The following is a 22,325-nucleotide window of genomic DNA, read 5'->3' as shown; positions in this document are numbered from 1 at the left end:
CAAAATTACAGGTAGACAAAATTTAATGATTTTTTAACCAGAAATAGTTATTTTGTGACATAATAGAAATAGTTGTTTTGTAACATAAACGCTTATGAGACCATTTTTTCCAGCCTTGCCATACCTCTCAAGTTTTACGGTGAAGAAAGGGGTGAGGAATCACCAGCTCTACCCCTAACACCTTACAAATAAATCAATGTCTTGGACAAAACCTGCTCCCTGCAGCCCCCCGCAGGCGGGCAGGCAGCGACGCGGCCCGGCCCGGCCCGGCCCCGGCGGGGCGCTCACCTGGCGGGGAGGGGAGGCGGCACCGCGAGCGATGGCGGCCGCCGAGCCGCCGGGCGCGAGGGCCCTCCCGCAGCTGGTGAGCTCGGGGCTGGATCCTGCGGGGGGCTTGGGGCTAAAGCGGGTCGGGGATGCTCCGAGGAAAGCCCGGCCGGGCTGGGTGCCCCCCCGTCAGGCGCCTGCCTCGTATTGGGGCGGCCTCAGCGGGCCCCCCCCTGCCCGCAGCGGAGAGGCTGCCCTGGAGGAATAGGATGGAAAAAGAAGGCAAAAAGGCCACGGGGAGAGCGGCTTTCCCTTCGGGGAGCCGGGGAGGTATGGGGATTGCGGCTGGAGGCCGGCCGAGGGAGGGAGGGAGGAAGGGAGCGAGAGCCGCGGCTGTGTGAGGGCTGACCCCCTGCTGTCCTTGCTGGGACCCTCCTGCTTTTTATCTCGTCGTTTCTTTTTTTCCTAGGCGGAGAGCCTGCTGTGTCAGCTGCAGGAGAATTTTGAAGCTCTGACTGAAAAGATAACGCTGAGAAATATCCTCTTTTTAATCTGGGTTACTAGCTCTGTGAGCCAAGTTTTGTAACTTCTGGAGGTGTAGCTCCTCCAAAGGCTTAGGCTTCCCTTCCCTTCCCTTCCCTTCCCTTCCCTTCCCTTCCCTTCCCTTCCCTTCCCTTCCCTTCCCTTCCCTTCCCTTCCCTTCCCTTCCCTTCCCTTCCCTTCATTAACAAATAGATGTAAAGTCTTGTTGTTTTTGTTGTCGTTGTTGTCGATCTTTTTAAAATCAGGATGTGCTTCTTCTTCAGAATATCAAATTAAGATGTGATTGATGTAGTTAGACACCTGTGATATAAAGACAGCTGAACTGTACCCTGTTTCTTTTTTCCCTTTACTAAGGAAATCCTAAAAAGGTTTTCTTGAAGGCCAGATCAGTCCCAGTGAGCTAGTCTCTGTACATCAATTCTAGCTTTCAAGTAAAGTACAGGACAAATTATGTGCAACTATTCTGAAGGTACATTTAAAAAAAGAGACATCTTCAAAAATGCATTTAAATTAGCATAACACTGCGTGTTGGTGGGTTAGAAACAACTCTGTTAGGCTCCTGTGTATGGGAAGGTAAGCACAGATAAAGGAAACAAGACATGAAGGGTCACTGAGCTTTCTCCTTAGATGTGGTTAACAGGATCTGTCTCTGCTTTCTGAAACTACAAACTCAACACATTTTACTCTTCTGAAACTCCCCACTTTCAGGAAGTTGCATCTTTAGTATAAAGAAGAAAAATAAATGTTTAACAGCAGTTATATCTTGATTATTTACATTGACCATATGGCATTACCTAAAATAGTTCCTTGGACAGAAAACAATCTTTTACACAGAAGATACTCTAGTTCACTCACAGGCAGACAGGAAAGCATGTGATAACATTTAGAACTAGAATGCTTCCCTGTTTCAAGAGAAAGTAGGATTGTCTTGTTATAATACAGCCTTGTGCTACACCTGTGAGCTTCACCTTGCATTAATGTTGAACATGAGTAAGTAAAAGGCTGAGGCATCTGGAAGAAAGCTCTGTATTTTTCTCATAGATTAAAAAAATACAATCATATCATTCACATTTCTTAGTTATCTTTAACTTCTTACTGGAAGAAATGGGCGAGCGCATTGATGACCTTGAGAAGCACGTTGCTGACCTAATGACAGAGGCTGGGATAGAGAATACCGATGAAGAGTCAAGAGTAAAGAAACTTTACTTTTCCTGTATTATATGTATTTCTACTCAGTTTTGAAATATGGGCAGCATCTAGCATGAAAGTAGTGTTTATGTATTTACTTGGATTTTAATATATACTGGGAATGTATTTAAAATGTTTAAAATTACCTTGGATTTGTTTTTCCACAAGAGCCAAAAAATGCTACCACTTTTGCAGAAGAACCCAAACTATAGCTTGTTGTGCAAACTAATCCAAAATATGTAAACTGAGGCTGTATATTTGTAAGAAAATGTGTGTGGCTTAAAGCACCCCTGTCCACTAGTCCTGTCTCTCAAGTATGCTAACAGAGGTGGCTGAGGACTCTCTGTGGCATAAATTTATGTACACCTCTTTTAAACCTGCTACAGCTTCCCAGCATGACTCAGAGCACACCTCATAAACACCTTGCCCAGAACAGAGCAATAATGTATTCTTTGCAGCAGTAAAATGCGAGGTGGAAGTTAACGAGGAAGTTAACAACAACATTGTTGTCAAATACTTGGTAGTATGAGTAGGTGGGCTGCATGTTAGATTTTATATTGCTGTCTGTTACAGACAATCCCCCCAGATGTACGCCTTGGCTGGTGTCTTTTGGTATTTATCTCAGCATCATTTTAGAGTTCTGTACACGATGATGTTGCCTTCTTCCTGTTGTTGGAGGCTTTACTGATTAAACCAACTGAGATTGCTTATGCAGTGAAAGACAGAAATGTCTGTAAATATGTTGAAGTAATTTCAGTATCTATTTATCTTGCCTTTTTCCTGGTGATAAGCTGTGAAATTGTTTTTACAAATATGGAAAGAGTCTCATGAAGATGTGTTTAACTGTATAGAGATCTTATTTTATGCTGAATCACATTCATGAATAATTAAACCACTAACCTACTTATTCACTGTTTCTTTGCAGCACTGAAATGAGGATGTGATCAAGAAAGATAAAGGGAGAACAGCACTGCACTGAATCAGGGAATGCGTCATTGCTTGCAATCAATCACAAAATGTACCAGTGGAAACCAACACACTTGCACCATGCCATGACAGAAGCTGGGTTTATTCATCCAAACTGTAATTCCTGTAATGGGTAATGAACCACTCATTTCAGGGGAGGCAAAAGCAATATTATGGATACAAAACTATCCTGTACAGCAAGCTTACCAGTCACAAACTTTTTCAATGTAGAAAGTGAATTTCATTTAATATTAAAATTTTCATCATGTTTCTTTGTTGTATTCTTAAGTGTTCTCAGAATAACAAGCTCCTTCTATGACAATACTTTTTCAACTTGCATGTGCCATTTTGATGCTCAAATTCTTCACATTAGAAAATGTACCCAACTGTACCAAAGCTGCCATCCACTAGACTAGTTTGTTGAACTGGTTTATCATCTGAGTACCAAAATAGGTATGGCCTAACCATATTACAACATCTTGCTAAATCAATCACACGGATTGAGATCACACTGTAGATCAGCTTTGCAATCACTGGGAAGACAAAGTATAAAAACTCTATCTCTATGGATAAGCCTGTAAACAACTGGCAATACAGAATATGCAACTGAGTCATTAATGAATTTTGTGTGCTTAGACAGTAACAAACAGAGTAAGTTTTCAATTTAGGTTCATGGAAGCAACTCTAAGAATAACTAGACTGAATTCCATTCTTTAACATTGTATACTAAGCTAGTATGATAGAACCTTTGAAGTAGTTTGAATAGTATTTACTTTTCTGTTAAGAATGGACAACAGAAATATAAATTCCATTTTGAACACTTCATTTTGTGACAAACTGGATTCAAAACACACGTACCTCATTTCTTGCAGTCTGGCTTGCTTTTCATTAATTCTCTAAATATTCATGTATCAGTTTAAAAAACAAACAAAGAGCAGTAACAAAAAGCAAATAACGAACCGACAGTGACTCCATTACTGTGGAACAGAAGTTACCAGAAACATGCATGGAAACTTCAAAAGCCATACCACAGTGGAATCCAATCCAAGTTTCATGAGTATATAAACACTTCGCTCTACCATTAGACAAATTCAGCTCTAGAGAAAGCACAGTTCGTCCTTTCTTTAAGCATTGACTATGCAACCAGGTCCAGAATTGCAACTACCCTTTGGAACAGAATCTAATATGATGTATTTGAAATGACTAGCATACATAATCACCATGAAAACGGAAATTCCACCATCACAACTTTATTAAGTTGATTGAGGGGTGGGGGATCACTGAAGATGTTTTTATTTAGCTTTGTTAAATATTAACAAATGCACCTTAGTATATTCCCTTTTGTTACTGGATACAAAAGACCAAGACACTATGCAAGAAAATCCACAAAAAGGTGACAAGCCTTTATCTTCAATATTATGATTTTGCATCCAATTACATTTGTTTTCTTTCTCAACTTTAAAGAACGTTAAGGCAAATCAGTGGACCTCGTTTTATTCTTCTTAAAAAAGCTACACTATAATTTTCCCAGATACTTATGTAACAAAAGCAAGCAAAGACAATTGAAATGTTTTTCTACAAACAGGCTTTTTGTGTACAAAAATGCATCATACCAAAAGGTCAACACAGAGTAAAAGTCAAAAAAAAAAACAACAACAAAAAAACAGCTACAGTATTACTGCAGTCAGACAGTTCCAGGATTTGACTTCTACCTTTTTAAAACAAAATTCAAAGCTTTTAAATAATTCAAATATGCTCAAAGTTGAACAATTTGTGGGGTTGTTTTTTTTTGTTTTGTTTATTTTTGTTTTAAATAGACATATATATAGTACGCACAAACACAATAATAAATTTCAGTAGATGCAGGGCTAAAAGAAAAGGCTGCCCCAAAGACGTGTCAGTATCTGTATTTAGTGGAATAATCTTTTGGCGATACCACCAAGCCTCGACCTTTTCGGGCTCCTCTATAAACAGTTTCTATAATGTCAATCATCTCTTGCTTATCTTCCATTGCCCAGTTGATCTTGTTGTTATTACCTGTACCTAAATCAATCATGATGTGCTTGTTCCTTTACAGGGAGAGAAGAAACCAAACAGGTTAATAGAGTTATAATTCAAAAAGAAACTTTATCTATCCCTCATAAGAATGCTTTGTAGGATTCAAAAGAAGCCTTATAACAATGAGGTTATAGTAGGTGTCAAAGTACCCGCTCCTGCCACCCTCAAAGTGACATTTTATTGCCTATTCCTAAAGCTAAAACAAAGATTGCAAACATGCTCCCACATCAAGAATGCTACTCAATGCAATTGCTCTTCAGTATATTCCTCTTTATTTGTATTTCTTTCCCACTACCATCTAACACAAGAATCCCACACTTATCAAAGTAGGTGCCATGGCTCGAAAAATTTTAGTACTTTGGGTATATCTTTAGAGCAAGTTTGACAAGGTTGACTCCTGTATTACTGCAGCATTCTATAATTATTTTTTTTTAGTTACAACTATACCCAAAGCATAATAAAAACAGTTTTCACTATCACTAATTTGTTCTTTATCATCAAAATACTGTTACTATGCTAATTGGCAAACAAGTCATTTGCCTATTCAGTCATATAATATTAGAATGGTTTGAGTTGGAAAGTACCTTAAGGATCACCTATTTCAAACCCCCCCCGTGACAGGCGGGGACACCTTCCACTGGAGCAGGTTGCTCAAAGCCCCATCCAACCTGACCTTGAACATCTCCAGGGATGGGGCATCCACAACTCTTCTGGGCAAGAAGTTCCAAACCCTCACTACCCTCCCAGTAACAAATTCTTCCTACGTCTAATCTAAATCTACATTTCAGTTTAAGCCATTACCCCTTTTCCTATCACTATACTCTGATGAAGAGTTTGTTCTTTTCTAGAGCATGCAGATATGCATTTAGAAATGATCTATAGTTCTACTGAGGCACTGTACTAAGAACACATTCACAGTTGACTTATATTTTAAAAACCATCATGTACCTGAAGAAAAACATGACTGTACAGGGATCGTACAACTCATACATCTTGTTGAAGTCTGGTACTTCAGTGATATCCACAAGATAAATAACAGCGAAGTTTTTCACCTAAGCAAAAGAAAACAGGAAATACAAAAGCAATATATATTAACAAGCCTTTGATTAATTATATTAGTGATTAAAAGACCTAGACTTTCCTAATTGCAACATTTATTTTTACAAAATACTGTCAGGAAATCACAGAAAACAGTCTTGTCATTCTTTTTAAATGCACAAGGACCAATCACATGGAACATACCCTTACATACAGCCAATATGGTAATTTCACATCCAGTTTCAAATGGAAATTGACTATGCTAAATGAACATCCAGAGAAATAAGCTTTTGTATACAGCTGTGACCTTACAGTGACATGCGCAGCTCTAAATAAGTAACTTTAAAAAAAAGAACTGCTGACACATTTTACCCATTTATACATTTTACCTCTGTTGTCAGCTGCTTACACACTTCAGAAAATTAATCACCTAAAATGTCTTGGTGCCTACCTCCAAGCATATTTTCTCTAAACTATTTAATTGAACTGGGCTCATTAAATGAAAATAAAACTGATAATTTAGTAATAAAAACTAATGTTTTTGACAGTAGTAAAGCTGAAAACAGGAGACTGAAATTTTAATTGATTATGAAAAATTACCCTGATGAGAAGCTGTTCTTTAGGCAATTCTGGTTAAGATAGGTTTTCATTTTCCAGAATTTCCAGATTCTTCCCCTTTAATTTCACAGTGAATGTCTTAATTCCTGAATGAAAACTGTCATGTTTTTGTTTTCTATTCAGAGCACGTTTGACCATAAGGAAGCCTTAGGCCTTAGTTTCTAAACTTAGTTTATACATGTGAAGGTACATCAGAAGTTAATACATACCCATAAATTAAATACATGACTGCAGGCATCTAGATTACACAGACCTTCAAGGTATATAATCACATATTCATGCACTATTCCATGGATGCACTCTACCTCCATCCTTACATACAAACACCACCTTCATCCTTCCCATTTGACTATGCAACGCCTGAAGTGTAACTGGTCTAAGATTTGTGACAATCTTACTGCTTCAAAGTGCTTTCTTACTTACTACCTTTGCTGTCAAGCGTCTGGAAGTTCTATGGTAAGTGTAATTTCTGGTTGATGTAAAGGTGTTTTATTTTAGCCCAGGAAACAGGATTAGACTGCATGAAAAAAATCTTATGTACAGTGTATCCTGTACTTAAACATCCTAGCAAACACCTCAGTTGAGAAAGTGTGAAGATGCTCATTCATAACAAAAAACAGCAGCACATAGTAAATAAATTTTGTCAGACTTCAAAACAGTTTCTGCATTATAAAAAACAACCACACATTAAAAATGAAAATTTTTAAATTTTAGTATTATTTTCAAAAATATTTTGAAAATAAGTAGCGAAAGGAAGTCAAATCTCTTCTGGGCTGAAGCACCATTTAAATAGTTTTTATTGTGCTATTATGGAGCCATTTATAATCTTAGATTATACCAATAATCTAATGAAAGCACCCCATTTAAAAAATGTTCCAGACCAGTCAAAAGGTAAAGCCTTAAAAACCCCAAATGACCCCAAGTTACCCAAATTACTCAGATTAAACATTCTCTGAATTGATTATTCATTCTCATTTCACTTTTACATTAAATATTTCTAAGAAACTTAAGAGAATGTTCAAAATGAACAATTTTATTGAGAATTGACTGAAGTTACTCTCTGGTTAGCCTTAGGAGGCAAAACACAGGTTTAAAAAAGTAACCCAAAGAGCCTATTTTATTTTTCTCCTATTATTTCTCCTTCCATCCTACTGATATTATTAGCATCAGCAGTACAGCTTTACTGTGCTTGGAAATTTCTGCAACAACACAAGAATTTGGCAATTCTTACAAGCTAAACAATCTTCGGACAATTGTCTTTAATTTGGAGATGAGAAAATGGTTTTAAGTTAAATCAAGTATTAATACAGGTCTTAAACTAAAATTTTACTTCCAAGAACTTTGTATTTCACATAATACTATAACTTTAAGTTTTGTTGTTCATTTTATATTATATACATTTAATTTAGTCAAGCTGCTTCAGAACCAGAAATACTTGTCACTATTAACGAGCCCCAGCAGCTTAAGATTTTACAAAAAAGAACCAGAATTAAAGAATGTATTATCTTATTTTCTGAAACTCGGATACTTTAAAATTATTAACTAAAAATCACTCAAGAGGACTGTTTCATCTGAATCACCTTTGCACAGCATATATGCAAGTTACCAACATAATCCAAGTATCTCAGACATTAACTGAATCTCCCTTCTCTCCTACATGTAAATAAAAGAATCAAAGCTACTCACTTTAAAGAAGTGGAAATGATGACACAAAATGGCTTGCTCAAAACCTTTTATGACATCTAAAGCAGACCTCAAAGAAGACTTAAATTTTAATTCAGAGGTTTAAAAATTGCATTTTTCCCTGCTGTTTCTTAATTTCAGAACTGATGACTAGAATCAAGCACCACAATGAAAAGATACTAGTTTAAAGCATTTACCCCTCTGAAGCCACTTAGCTTCCAACTGCCTTGCAAAAGGACGTATTTTGTTCTGTATTTGGGCACTGGCTGCCAAATTTACCCATAACATGGGCCTTGCCACAGAACCCTACAATATATGGAACAGAAGGTTTGCATTCAGGCCTAAGAATGAAATAGAGAAAGAGATAGGTAAGAGGCTAAAAATGGAAAGGGTGATGCAGTAAAGCACCACAGTGGCCATAGTATCTACTGTTCAGTGGCATGCCAGACTGAGCAGGCTTGTCACTGAGAGGCATTTTATTTCAACACTATTTAGAGACGAGCCCTGCAGAACTACTCAAATGTCTCGTTACACTGTACTGACCAGCTTTACAGCCTGAAGGAGTGCTTACTATCTCAGCTACCGTATTGGAACAAAAACAGTAGTACAGAGCATCTGAGCTGCCTTCCTATAGAGCCAGCTCTATTTTGTAAGACTTGGTTAACCTAGGCTTCATTTTAAGGAAAAGCAATTCAAGTCTTTCTGGATTCAAGCTGGCACAGAAGCAGGAGTTCATCTATACTTGAGCTATTAAATATATGGAGACTTGTTCCGTATATCTTATTTTCTCCTCATCCATCGCAACATGAATCCTTGTTCCAGAGTGTTGTCAGTTCAAAACTACATCCCTTTGCTATCACTTCAAGGCAGAACAAGCTTTGCAATCATTTCAAGGCAGCAGCTGCTTAGAAGTTCTTTCTGACTTAAGTTTTAACTACAGATACGATACCGGGACCTCAGAGCAAGAATTAAACACAGCTCTGAGGAAGCAAACCGCACTGTAAAAGCAGCTAAAGTTGTAACAATTCAGACTCCACATTAAGGTACCAAATTTAAACAAAAAAATTGCTGTGCAGTGTGCAAAAATCCTGTAGCATTTTAGAAGCTGAACATGTAACAACCCAAGTTTACTGTGAAAGTACTTAACCTTGTAACACACACTGCAATATAGTAAGTTTGCTTCTTTCTGGAAAAAAAATAAATAAATAAACTATACTAGATCCACCTTCTTTCAAACAGTACCGCTTTCTCAACACCTGAAGATAAAAACCAACAGAAAAACAAGATAGAGAACGTGTAGGTGTATTTATTTATGACATCCTTTATCCGTCTTTCAATTCAAAACTTTGACAAGACCACTGTACCATTGTAGCTGCTCTCTGTGGGGACAGGAGAGAATGGGATAAAAAGCCAGACAGCAACACAGGTAAAAAATTTCATCAAAACTTATTTTCATAGATTGAGGTTTGGTTTTGATTTTTTCCCCTTAATTACAGTAGTTTCACATATTAATCTACGTTATTCAACAAATATACACAGAAACAAAAGTATATTACTCCCTCACCATAGTTACAGGCCAGTATTTTAATACTTTGCAGAACTGTGTCTGTTTCAGTGGACTACTATTTAATCTGTAAATGGAGTGCCTCAAGACTATAAAGCAGAGGAATATATAGGACACTTAACATCAGATATAGCTGAACTTAATATACAGATTCTGTAGATCCTGTCTCACACTTAGCTGGTAAATAAAAAAATGCAAACACGGGAAAAATCATATGCCAGATAAAATAAATATCATTTCTCCTGCAAAATTTCATTAACAATATCATTCAAATAAATTTAATGCATGCCTACAACATCAGAATGCCACAGAACGACCAATGACTAGGAAGAATTGCAAGAATCACATTAGTTTTCTTTGCATTTCTGGCGGAGGTAAAGGCATTTTTTGTTATAATTTCAACTCTCTTGAAGAAATAAGAAGAAATTTCTCTTCGCTTGTGGCCCAAAATGCATACAGGAAATACCTGAAGAAATCTGAGTCAAGAACTAGTATCTTCCTAAAAAGTTTCTAGACTTTTATTTGCATGTTTAGATGTCCCATGGACAAAGAAATCACAGAGGGGAGGGCGAAGAGGAAATGAGAATAGCTTTCGAAACAATTGATTCAAGTTGAAGAAGCGTAGCAGACTTGCACTACTGAACTGAAAGAGGCTGCAAACACTGTTAAGTAGAAACTTGAAGGTCTGCATTGTCATTAGACAATTTTCTCATTCCAACTATGCTGTAAGTTTAGGTATTAATTTTATATGGTAGAAGAGAAAGACATTATACTACTAAATGCAATGCATAGAGCTAACAATTTTGAAAAACATAGGCTAAAGTAAATGGATCAGCTTTGCTCAATGATAAACACCAGTAACTATAATGCCAATGTTTTGGGTTTTATTTTTTCCTCCTCTTCTTTTCTTCTCCCCCCACTCCCCATTTTCCTCTAACTTTAACAGAAAGGCAGAAGTACAACTAATGTTTGAGCAAAAGCCACAGCTGTTCACACTTCTGATTATGGTTAAGTAAGTGCAAGACATTTGAACAATCTTCCCTAATGCAGCACTCACCCAATATAATGTATTCATTGAAGTGACTTGGTTTCAAACCAGGGCAGGATTTGTATATTAGTTTAAAGAAAAGGTAATAAATTTAGCAGCCAAAGCAAATTATTGCAAAGAATGGGCTTTTGCAATTTTGAGCCTTCTCTTAAAAAAAAAAAAAAAAGTGTTCCACGGGAATTTGGTGAAACTCAAGTTCTTAGATTTTTGTTTTGTCTAGGTTTCAACCAAAACATCCAACATCTTAAAATGTTTTGTTTTGAAACTCTTTGAAACCTTGCCCTTTTTCATGTTTAACACTGAAAAAAAATATTATAGTTTAACTATAAGTGGAATACATTTCAGGGAAAATAATCTGCTTTGAATTTTCATATGGTGTTCTGGTTTCTTTTCCCCAAAAGGATTCAAAAATAAAAATAAAACCCAGCAAAACAGCCCACCTGATTTCATATTTTAAAGTATAGATAATATTACTGCTACCCAAAATGTAAAACAAAAGCAAAAAAAAGAGAAAAATATGGCTGTGTTTTCTTCAAATGTGGCATGTAATTACAGCATCTTAACATTCTGTATTATTCTCTGTATAAACACCTGTACAATTGAACATTTACTCACTCTTTAAAACAGCAGAGATCCGAATATGGCTTGTAAGCAAGAGGATGAGGAAGGATCTCCCCCTTTAATCTGCCAATTCTGCAGAGGGAGATTTTTAAATAACAAGTTACATTGTTCTTTCATCCCCCCATCACCCCTAACTGCCAAAATGTCTGCTAGATTGCCAAGCATCCTGCCAAAAGTAAATACTAAAAGTGCTCTCAGACACTCCCACCACATTAAACACAAAAATGTCGAAGTTAAACCATGTCACAACTCCTTACGGTACTCTATCACGTCTTAACATTTCACTACAGACATAGATACTTAACATAGGGATTTTAGAGACAGAAGCACATCTATTTAACAACACCATTAGAATAGAAAGGAGAATACCACTAGAAGATCTATGTGTAAGTTATGGACTACACATAATTTGACATGAAAACAGCTGAATCCCAAGTTTAATTGTAACCACTTCCAATTCAGATTTCTTGCTTGCTTTCTGTGTGATTCAGTTAGAGAAGAGCTGTTTTCTACATGTATCACCGTGCAAAACCTTTACTAAATACCCGATCAGGTCTGATTTGCCTTTTAAAGTATGTAAACACAGTCTAATTTTTCTTCAATGTCCTTTTCTTGAGCAAGAAACCAGCTGTCAGCAGGCATTCAGTTTCTGTCTGAAAACAGCTTCAGCATCTTGCTCCTAAAGTTGATTTCAGCCGTTGCATCTCAAGAGAGCGCCATCTATTTCCACTGATATATTAATTAACACTAGTCGTTAATTGACCAGGATTTTACCATTTTTAAGCGTCAATATGAATGTAACTTTTAATGGAAGCCTGAAGTTACGACGTACTCTGTGAAGCGATAGCGCTGTGTTACCTACAGTCATGACAGTCCTACTACCAAGCCCAACAGCTCCACTGCTACCTCCTCCTGCAGGAATACCTCTCCGGAAACCAAATTACAAACCAAATTGCAATCCACCTCAGATTCAGCATAGGCCACTTAAACCCCCCCGCGGTGCAGCTGCGGGTTTACCTTCTCGGCGATGCTGTACAGCACCTCGTCCATCTTCATGCACGTGGGGTCCCAGTCGTGCCCGAAGCGGATGACCACCACACGGTCCTCTTCTGACAGGATGGCTTGGTCCACCTGCCAGCCGTTGTGTAGGTGCGGTAGCATGTACGACATCTTGACGGGAAGGCGACCGGCCTGAGGGACGACAGCGACCACCCGAGAGCTGAGAGGGGCTCCCCGACCCAGGGCAGCCCCCCCACAGCCCTCCGGCTGCGGCCACCGGCAGCGGATCCCGCCCGCCGCCTCCAGAGCACCCGCGGGGCCCCCCCCCAGCCCTTCCCCGGCTCCCTCACCCCGTGGGCGTCCTTCTCTCGGCGGGACCGGGCGGCACAAGCGCTGCCTGCAGGCAGGGGAAATGACGAGAAAAGGCAGCGCTGCCCGGCGCCCTGCTGATAAACGTGTGCTTCCGGGCCGAGGTGGGGGATGGCTGCTGTGGGGGTGTCTCTGCTGCGTGGAGGTGCTCGGTCCCGGCGCTTGGGCAGGCTGTGCTGACACACAGACACATCCACAGCCGTTCCCCCCTCTCACGAGGGGTGTGGAGCCGTGCTGAGGTGCCTGGCGCAGCCCAGTAACATGGAGGTCACCTCAGCCTTCTCCCAATTTCTGCTTCTAATTTCCACTTTATGGGTCTTAAAAACTTCTTGTGCCTCCATTGGATTTGGTCAAGGAGGTACTGCAACACGGAGAGCAGCATGTGTTTTCTGGTTATGGATTGTTTGCTCAGGACATTCACCTGTGACCATATAAACAAATAAACCTGTGACAAATAAAAAAAAATAATGATTGAGCTAGTGATAATTGTGGTTTGAATGCTGGGTGAAAATACAGATCTTAACCACATGGATCACAACAGCATATATATATTTTCTGTGTTTCTTTCCCATATATTTTATACCACAAGCTGATCCTGCCCTTGGAAGCTGCAGTGCCCTGCTCCTGCTAGTACTCATATCTAAGTACCTTATGCCCTGTCTCTTTTGTATTGAGTTTACATGGCAAGGTTTTGGTAGTGGGGGTCTGCAGGGGTTGCCCTCTGCAAGAAGAATCCAGAAGCTGCCCCATCTTTCAAGGGCCAGGTAGACCAGACAGACCTCGAATATCTCCAGAGAAGGAGACTCCACAACCTCCCTGGGCAGCTCCAGTGCTCCACCACCCTCACCGTGAAGTGCCACGTACTGTACATATCAGTACAGCCTCCCACTGGGTTGCTTGTTCTCCAGCCGCTGAGGCGTGGAAGTTTCTGGGTGTTTGCCGTTGTTGTTATAGGCAAAGTTGTTTGACCAATGAAAAGTTGTTTTTGAAAAGGACTGCTGTGGGGAGAAGGGAATAAGAGGGGAGCCTGCCCTCAAGATAAAAAAGGCAACACGATATAATGAAGTTATGTCATCGATAAAGAAGCAGAAAGAAGGAATGAAAAGGAACAGGTGACCAGAATGGAGACCAGGACAGGAACGGGCACATTGATCGCCTCATGAAGATGGGTTCGGCCAAACTCAGCAAACTGCTCAGAGAAGCTCGTACTGAAAGTTGCTGGAAACAGGCACACCAGAGCTGGGAAGCTCAAGCTGAGAGAAGCGGACCCAGCACACAACTGCCCCTCACTGGTAAGCAGTTGTGCATTATGGGGAGTCATAGGTCCTTAGGAACAAAGACTGTCCTGGTAGCCTTACAGTTTATTCTCCTTATTAACAATTGGACAGTTTATGAGCCTGAAATATGGGACCAAACTGAGGTCAAGGTGTGGGACTCTGCAACTAAAAACGACAAGGTTGCAGTGGGATTGCTCAGCACCTGGCGAGCAGTCTCTGAGGCCTTAAAGAGCCATGTGGGACCACATTCAGAAACGTGTGGTTTGCCAGACAGTGAGGGAGCTGCGGGCTCCTTTACTGATCCGACTGCTACGCCATCGGCCCCTCTGCTGCTACAGCCATCGCAGGCCTTTGCTGTTACGCCCCCTGGTTACCTGAACGTGCCTTTTGACCCAGGCCTATTGGCCCTGAAAAGGAGATGGATATGCTTTTCTTCGATCTGGGAAGAACGGGATACATAAGGCCCGAAGACCGAGTTGCTTGACAACTTAAAGCGAGACATATTGTTCAAAAAGAATGGAAAATGGAGACTTGTATGTAATCAAGAAAAGGAATGGAAAATGGAGACTGTTAAGTCATGGAACTTAAAGGATTGTTACCTTTTCTGATTGTACATACGTATAGGCATACTCGGGTTTAGTATGTAAAAGCAATGTTCTGTATATTTAGAATGTTTGATGTTTGTGTGTGCGTGTTGGTGGAGCATAGACTCCCTGCACACCCAACACTGTTTACTTGCCTTTTATAAATATTCCTTTTATAAATATTACTAAATTCAGATTGAGTTGAGACTTCATTTATAACAGTAATAAATTATATTAATCTCCCTATGCTGAGTCTGTTTTGTGCGTTACAATAATTGTTGAGCGATCTCCCTGTCCTTGTCTCAACCCTTGAGCCCTTCTCATCATATTTTCTCCCCCTTTCCCTTTGAGGAGGGGGAATGAGAGAGCGGTTGTGGTGGAGCTTGGCTGCCCATCTGAGTAAAACCACCACAGTCTCCCACGACCAAAAGGTTGGTACCTGAACATACTGGGTAAATATTTAGGTTGAAGTTATCAGTAGTGAAACCAGGACAATTGCATTGCCAGCATTAGGTTTCGAAAGAACTGAGTTGATATTCGAGAGAAGGCATCTCAGGGCTATCTTCCTGAAAGTCATATATACATGTATATGTGAACTCTTTCAAAAGGTTAGCTTGCAGCAGGCAAGGAGAAATGAAATGCATATTTTCAACACAATCTACACAAACCTGAACTCGTGCTTTGGAGAATAGTCCTAGAAGGGTAGGTGGAATTTGTACCAAATTATTTTCCACAGAGTTGCAAAACTCTCTCTTTCTCTCTCTCAAAAAAAAAAAAAAAAAAAAAAAAAAAAGTATCCAAAAGTGCTTGTTCTACAGTATCAGAAGGGATGTCCTTTCTAGAAAATTAAGTTTCAAAACTGAGAGAAGTTAGGTTCATTTCAGATAAGGGCACTCTTGTTTCATATGGCCTCACAGAAGCTAGCGGTGATCTCCCACCCGGGGGCCAGGCTGTGTCAGTTTTCTGCCGGATGTCGTGGTTTTCTCTGGAAGTGTTCAGAGACTGTACCAGATAGATATATCCTCCAGACAAAACCAGGCAGAGCAAGAGTTAAGCAAGCGTATGTAGCAGCCAGGGGCTGAAATTTCCGTGGGAGGACGTGCCCCTGCTGGCGGAATGGACCTGCACGCAGCTATTGGCCCTGGCACGGAGGTGGCAGAGGGGGCTAGAGGCTGCGTGTTGCAAGTACCAGGAAATCGCTCGGGTTTGCTTCCTCCGGGAGCCGCGAGATTTAGCTGTAAAGAAAACATCGTCAGAAAGGAACGGGTCCAGATTAATTATTTGGTGGTTATCAAGGTAATTAGTTTTCTTCTGTAGATAAGTAAGTGGGGGGAATTTATTCTGGGTAAAATACACTGTTAATTTCAATTGAAAGCAGAGAGAGTAAAAAATGTGGAGGTTTGTTTTGCTACGATTCGGCTAAATAAAGTCAGTGAGCAGTGACAGTCAATGAATCTGAAAGTAAGCAGCAAGTCAAGCTCCGAAATAGAAATAAGGCTAGCGTAAGAAAACAGTGACACTGAAGTTAATAACTACAAGTAGTCCTGTTTACTTGCCTATTTGTCTCAATCAGTCACATATTCAGAGGTTTTTTTTCTGCAGTGCAAGGACCTGAACTTGATATCAGTGCACATACATTATAACAATATGTTATATCTGGTTATGGATGTATAGATACATGAAAGCAGATAATTTTATATAAATAGAAAATGAGTGGAGAGACAGCTTAAAAAAAAAAAAAAAAAAAGTCAGCACTACTGCAGATGATACTAGTCCAAAACCAAAATTGTCATATGCTTAACAGGTGTTACATTTAGCACACTGGACAAGACATCTTATATCTGAATAATTATGCTCAGGAGCAAAGCATTCAATCTGTTAAAATCTATTCACTTGATGGCTGGCCAGCCAAATTTGGCTTATAAAGGTATTCATCCAGTTATTGCTTCACATGGACACCGCCCTCACAGAAGTGTGGCATACAGACAGAGGTACAAGACAGGTGCAGGTAGTGCTGGAGGAAGATCACTAAGTGCTCCTCAGACCAAGGTTAGTATCTGGAGAGCCCCTTTCCCTCTGCAAGATTTCCTTAAATGTATTTACAGTACTGCTATCAATATAATTTCTTAATATTGTACTTGGTACTTGCAGAAGCCCAGTTCTTGAACCAAGGCTGCAGTCTGTTCCCGTCCACGTCAAACGTGGCTGAAACTGTGGCTTACTCAGCATATCCACAGTAATGAGCAGAGTAATTATATGTGACTTAGCCTGTTTTGTGTGAACAAGATCATAGAATCATAGAATCATGCTTTGTTTAAAGCTAAATCAGCTCTTGATGTGTTGTACTGTGGCTTCCCCATGAGTCTAAACTTTTCCAAAATTTAGAAGGTGCTTCTAAAATAAACGTGGGTTTGACTATGACCATCATGAGTGGTGTATTATACCAGAGGAGGAAATGGCGATGAAAGCAAATGGCATAATACAATCCTGCTCTAGTGGCATCTGCCAGCCAAGTGATCATGTCCAGTACCTAAAGAGTTTTCCATGATGTAACTGCAGAAGATTTAGTTGCCACCCAGTCTGATTAAGCTTCTTCAGTAGCATCACAAAGCTGGATAACGCTGTCACAATATGACATTAAATCTTGTCTTTTATTTTATGGGTCATTTCTGGAGAATGAATCTAATTTCTTCTTCTAAGGCCATATTGTGTAATACTCTAATAAATATGCAGACTACAGCTGGGGAAATTTGGACAATTTTCACAACCATGTTGGGCTGGCTGATTTCAAAAGACTTCAGCTGGCAAGAAATAGATGAGATATATTTAAGAACTCAATATTTTTTTGCTGTATGGTTGCAGGATACAATATATTTGCATGGTCTGTTGCAGGCAAGACTGGTCTCAAAAATTTCTGGGAAAGTGAAAAATTCTAGTATCAAGGACTGTTATCAGTGGGACTTACACTGTCACCTTTAGTGCTCTTCCCCAGTGGTTCAGCATGTAGGCACGGGTGTGCAAAAGATTGACTTTTACTGCTAAATTTTGCAGGAGGTAAGTTTAGGTGAAGATATTTAAAACACTGAAGGCAAGCAGTGTAGCAGTTGTCCAACGATGATCCTTCATTGTGCAAATTTTTTAGACCCAAGCCATTGAAGACAGATGTTTGTCAGACATGTCTGAGCCCCAGTGCCTCCCTACACTACCTACAACTTCACCAGCTGTAATCAATAGACGGAAACTTTCAGCAATTTTCTAGCAGAAGTTTCATACCACTGTTCATATAATGAACTTGTGAATAAGACTGAGAAGCTACCAGATTTGTATGAAATCAGTATGAATTCAGGACTAAAATGAAACTATTTAAGAGCACCTTGTAGAAATTAAACTGGATTTAGATCCAACGGGGTGGATATTCCTTGGTGTTACAGCCTAATCCAGCACTTAATGAAGATACTGGAACATTTCTAATGTAAGAACATGCTAGTATCACGTGATAGTAGATTTATTCTGTATTATTAAAAGGAGTATTAGGTTCCATTACCTTCCTATTTTACAGATGTGAATTGAAACGATTGATATACCGTCACTGTTTTAAGGATGTTCTACTAAACAGCAGTGTATTTCTCCTATTCCTCTATTGTAGGCCATGTCAGAACAGGAGTTGCCGGGTCTTTTGATTCTGGATATTGGAGGAACTTATGGTGTGCAAGAAAATATTGTAGCACTTTTGAAAAAACACTTTTGCCTTATCACCATGAAGGAGTTTCTTGCAAACAAAAAAGAAATGAGCAAAAAAATCCAATCCGTTTTTGTGTCTGAGTGCAGGCCAACTGTTGACCAGGAACTTCTAGAAAGTTTGCCTAATTTAAAGGTAATTGGAAACTCTGGGGTTGGAGTGGATCATTTAAACTTGAAAATGATTTCTAACTTTGGTGTGAAAGTCACCAATACCCCACATGCCGTTGCTGACTCTACAGCAGACATAGGAATGGCCTTGATGCTGGCCTCTGCCAGAAGACTAGTTGAAGGTAATATTTTAAATCTTCCTGGATCTTATGTATTTCTTTGGCATATCTCACATTCCTATGTTACAGATGATCTGTCAGAATCGATATTGGGGATGCCTTTACAAGAAAAAAACTTTCTGAGGACTCTGTTTTCAGAGGCCTCTTCTTTTCTCATGTCCCACTTCTTTTTAAGGCAATAGTGACAAGAGTAAGACCGTGGTTTCAATTACATCTCTAGAGCAGGAATAAGTACAGCTCTTCATTTTTTCCCTCTTCTGTGAAGAGTTTGTCTAAACCTATGGGCTTTATTTTGAGCACCAGCATTATTAGTGGAACAGATGATAATCCTTTTGATAATGTTATTCTGAACTGCACCACCAACCTTAAGTTACGTGCCTAAATGTAGATCCTTTCTCCCCATGCCCTTGCTGTGTAATGCCCTTTGGGGGAGGAAGGTGTCAGTAGAGACAAGAGAGACAACAGAGATGAGATTGCCTCTGTCTTGAGACTCAGAATTTCTGTTATCACTGCTGCATACCTGAGTATGAAGTGTCTCCTCTTTTCCCTTGATGTTTACCACTGTTGCATCTTGCTGAACCTCGAGTCTGATGTATAAAACCTCACAGAGATCCCTGGCAGAGCTGGAATCTGCGGTGTACTTTCAACCCCACTCAAGCAGTACGGCTGTTTTGGTTTATGGTCCAGCAGATAGATGGTGAGATTTGTCCCTACTAAAAAAATGTGAAGTCAATGCTTGTGGGGTGGTAAATAACCCAGAAGCTAGTTTTGATCTTCAGAAAAAATATTCCAGCCACTAAAGGTTAATTTCCTGAGGAAGCAGTTCCTCCCAGGAGGATGCCACCTTCTGGAAGCTCTTCTGTGTCACTGGATCCGCTCTTGGCTGTTGCAGGGAATGGCACCATCCAGGCCTGTCCATAAACTGGTCAAAATTCATCTTTAAATTACTTAGGACATTTTTTAAACAGTGTTTCTGAACTCTGCTGTAACAGTGAGATATTTTTTTTCCTCTGATTCCCAACCTGAATTTATGATTATTTTGTACCCATTCGGCGTGTTTTTACATTCAGGCTCCCAGATAGCAATTTCTCCACACACAAAGTATTTTGCTGTTGACTGGCTGGGAGTTGAAGTTTCCAGGGCGACTCTTGGGATCATCGGGATGGGCAGAATTGGATATAAAGTGGCTCAGAGAGCCAGAGCCTTTGACATGAAGATCCTGTACCACAACAGGAAGCAGAGGTAAAAATGTTTATTTCCTGTGTGTAATTAAATTAGTCTGGGGGCAGCGACGGAAGCTCTGGTCTGTGTCACCACTCTTCCCAGTCATTTGTTGCATTTGTAAGCCACATGAGGAAATATCACCGTGCCTCCACATCCTCACTTTAGTTCCCTGCTGCTCCTGCTGGGAAGCACCTCCTCCTCACCTTTGTGCTCACTCCTCTCTAGTTAGCTATTTGTACTTTTGGAGAAAGGGTTGTGCTAACCTTTTTTAAGGTGTAGTTCAGGCAAACCAGACCCTGTCCTGCCAAAATTTTCTCTCAGGCTTCTGGCAACATCCCTGGCCTAGCCCAGGCTGTCCCCCAAGCTGTCACCCCTTTCCTCAGCGCAGACAGTTCAGTCACCACACTAATGCCAAGGATCTTAACTTCACATCATTTTATAGTTTCATTCCTTTTCTTCCCCTTCATTCCTTTTCCACAACAAGACCTAGCTGACATGTCAAGCAAGGAGAGAGTCTACAGCAACTGTATAGGCACAGAAGCAGGAGAGAAAGAAACAGGGGCCTTCTGCATATCCAGCCCCCTATACCTAATATCACCTATGTGCTTTGATTTCACATTTATGTAACTCCATCAGTGTCCTACCACTCCTCAGTCCTGTTGGTCTTTCTATGCCACATCCTTCCCTCCCTTCTGCCATCTGTTCTTATCAATGTCTTTTTCTTTATCCTAGCCTCAGACCTCTTAATATTTAGGCTGCTCAAGTTCTCTGTTACGACTGATTGATTGTTAAAGCCAATTCAAAATATTTGTGTCAAATTGGGTATGCATTTTTCCTTCAGAAGAAAGGAGGAGGAACTGGCAGTTGGTGCCCACTACTGTGAGAAGATGGAAGACTTGCTGCAACAATCTGACTTTGTTATGCTGGTTGTGAACCTGACTCCTGAGACTCACAAAATGATTGGGAAAAAGGAGCTGGGGCTGATGAAACCCACAGCCACTCTTATAAACATTGGCCGAGGTAGGAATATCTACCAGAACTGGTTATGGATCCATAGTTAAGGTTGTGTTTTACCTGATTATGTTGGCATTCCACACTCCAGCGTCAGTCTGTGATATCCCTGTGTTGTTTAAGTCACAAAATAGCTGGAAATATGCAAATCGGTGACTTGCCATAATTCAGATACCATGTGTTCAAAGGTCCTACGGCATTTGCCTACGGCAAAAATGCGTTCATTAACTTGTCATGATAGAAAGATATTATTTCAATACAGGTGCACTTATTGATCAAGATGCATTGGTAGAAGCTCTCCAGAAGAACATCATTAGGGCTGCTGCTCTGGACGTGACATACCCTGAGCCTCTGCCAAGGTAGAGAAACCTGTTTTCCATTCTGTTAATCTGAAATGTTTTAAATTGTGAGCAAAGGTGTGCTCATAATCTTGATGAACAAAGCAGCCTGTCCCCACCCCAAACGCCTCTATGGTTCTATAATCTTGATCTCTATGGGGAGTCTCTCACTGTTTAAGAGCAGAACCTCAGTTTATCTTGCACAATCACAAGTAAATGACAAACTGTGCCCCCTCCCCAAATCTAGAAGTTCTTTGCCAACCTGACTGACAAGCTAGACAACAACACCAATACAGAGGAAGAACAAATGGAAGCGAGCTTCCCACTGTTTTCTGCCTGTCCTGTGTGTGTGGCACCTTTACCTTCACATGCCATTGCTGTTTCCTGCGGTTTGGTCCTTAACAACTGGCATGTAACAGCAACAGAGTAAATTCCATGTGTAATGCATTCTGTTTGTTCTGTTTCTTGCAGAGATCATCCTTTGTTAAAATTAAATAATATCGTTATAACCCCTCACATTGGAACTGCAACAGTCCAAGCCGTCCAGATGATGGCAGAAGAAGCAATAGCAAATATGCTGGCTGTTCTCAATGGTCAACCCATTCCGAGTGAAGTGTTTCCCAAATGATGTGGGCCAGATGACACTGCTAAATCTCTTACGTATAAGAAGGCACTATTTCCTACAGTACCACTTTTAATTTTTTTTAAAAAAGTAACTGTTTCTGCACTGATGATGTCATGATACTGCAAAGCTGTCATCTCACTCGACTTACCCCGTATTGTCATTTGCAATTCTGAAAAATAAAAAATTGATAATTTTGTTTGAAGGTTTTAAACTGAGCAGTTATGTGCTTTGATATCTTCATTATTTCAATGAGTATCCGTGTGCTGTTCCTAGTAC

General features: G+C 40.0%; 3 protein-coding genes across 6 annotated transcripts; 2 read left to right on the top strand and 1 right to left on the bottom strand.

The window, feature by feature from the left end:
- Positions 1–3,283, top strand: HSBP1L1 (heat shock factor binding protein 1 like 1). Its single transcript, XM_068671487.1, has 4 exons — positions 1–364; positions 737–796; positions 1,900–2,001; positions 3,254–3,283. Exons 1-4 carry the CDS (start codon positions 197–199, stop codon positions 3,281–3,283), a joined length of 360 nt encoding a protein of 119 aa, XP_068527588.1. The 5' UTR covers positions 1–196.
- On the bottom strand, positions 3,052–13,261 carry TXNL4A (thioredoxin like 4A). 2 transcript variants are annotated; one of them, XM_068674682.1, is made up of 4 exons: positions 12,944–13,261; positions 12,612–12,785; positions 5,971–6,074; positions 3,052–5,033 (listed from the first exon to the last, which is right to left on the bottom strand). In XM_068674682.1, exons 2-4 carry the CDS (start codon positions 12,762–12,764, stop codon positions 4,862–4,864), a joined length of 429 nt encoding a protein of 142 aa, XP_068530783.1. In that variant the 5' UTR covers positions 12,765–12,785; positions 12,944–13,261; the 3' UTR covers positions 3,052–4,861. The 2 variants fall into 2 exon arrangements, with proteins under 2 accessions (XP_068530783.1, XP_068530784.1); XM_068674683.1 differs by lacking the exons at positions 12,612–12,785; positions 12,944–13,261 and adding an exon at positions 11,589–11,671.
- A 2,632-nt stretch (positions 13,262–15,893) lies between these two features.
- Positions 15,894–22,264, top strand: LOC137852688 (probable 2-ketogluconate reductase). 3 transcript variants are annotated; one of them, XM_068674677.1, is made up of 7 exons: positions 15,989–16,119; positions 16,628–16,872; positions 18,470–18,854; positions 19,922–20,093; positions 20,920–21,095; positions 21,349–21,445; positions 21,896–22,264. In XM_068674677.1, exons 2-7 carry the CDS (start codon positions 16,675–16,677, stop codon positions 22,050–22,052), a joined length of 1,185 nt encoding a protein of 394 aa, XP_068530778.1. In that variant the 5' UTR covers positions 15,989–16,119; positions 16,628–16,674; the 3' UTR covers positions 22,053–22,264. The 3 variants fall into 3 exon arrangements, with proteins under 3 accessions (XP_068530779.1, XP_068530778.1, XP_068530777.1); XM_068674676.1 differs by having other exon boundaries at positions 20,917–21,095; XM_068674678.1 differs by lacking the exon at positions 16,628–16,872 and having other exon boundaries at positions 15,894–16,119; positions 20,917–21,095.
- The last annotated feature ends 61 nt before the right edge of the window (positions 22,265–22,325 follow it).

The sequence above is a fragment of the Anas acuta genome, chromosome 2 (genome assembly GCF_963932015.1).
Source record: "Anas acuta chromosome 2, bAnaAcu1.1, whole genome shotgun sequence".
Taxonomy (NCBI): domain Eukaryota; kingdom Metazoa; phylum Chordata; class Aves; order Anseriformes; family Anatidae; genus Anas; species Anas acuta.
Note: the sequence above shows the minus strand (reverse complement) of the source record. Positions and strands in the feature narration are given on the sequence as shown.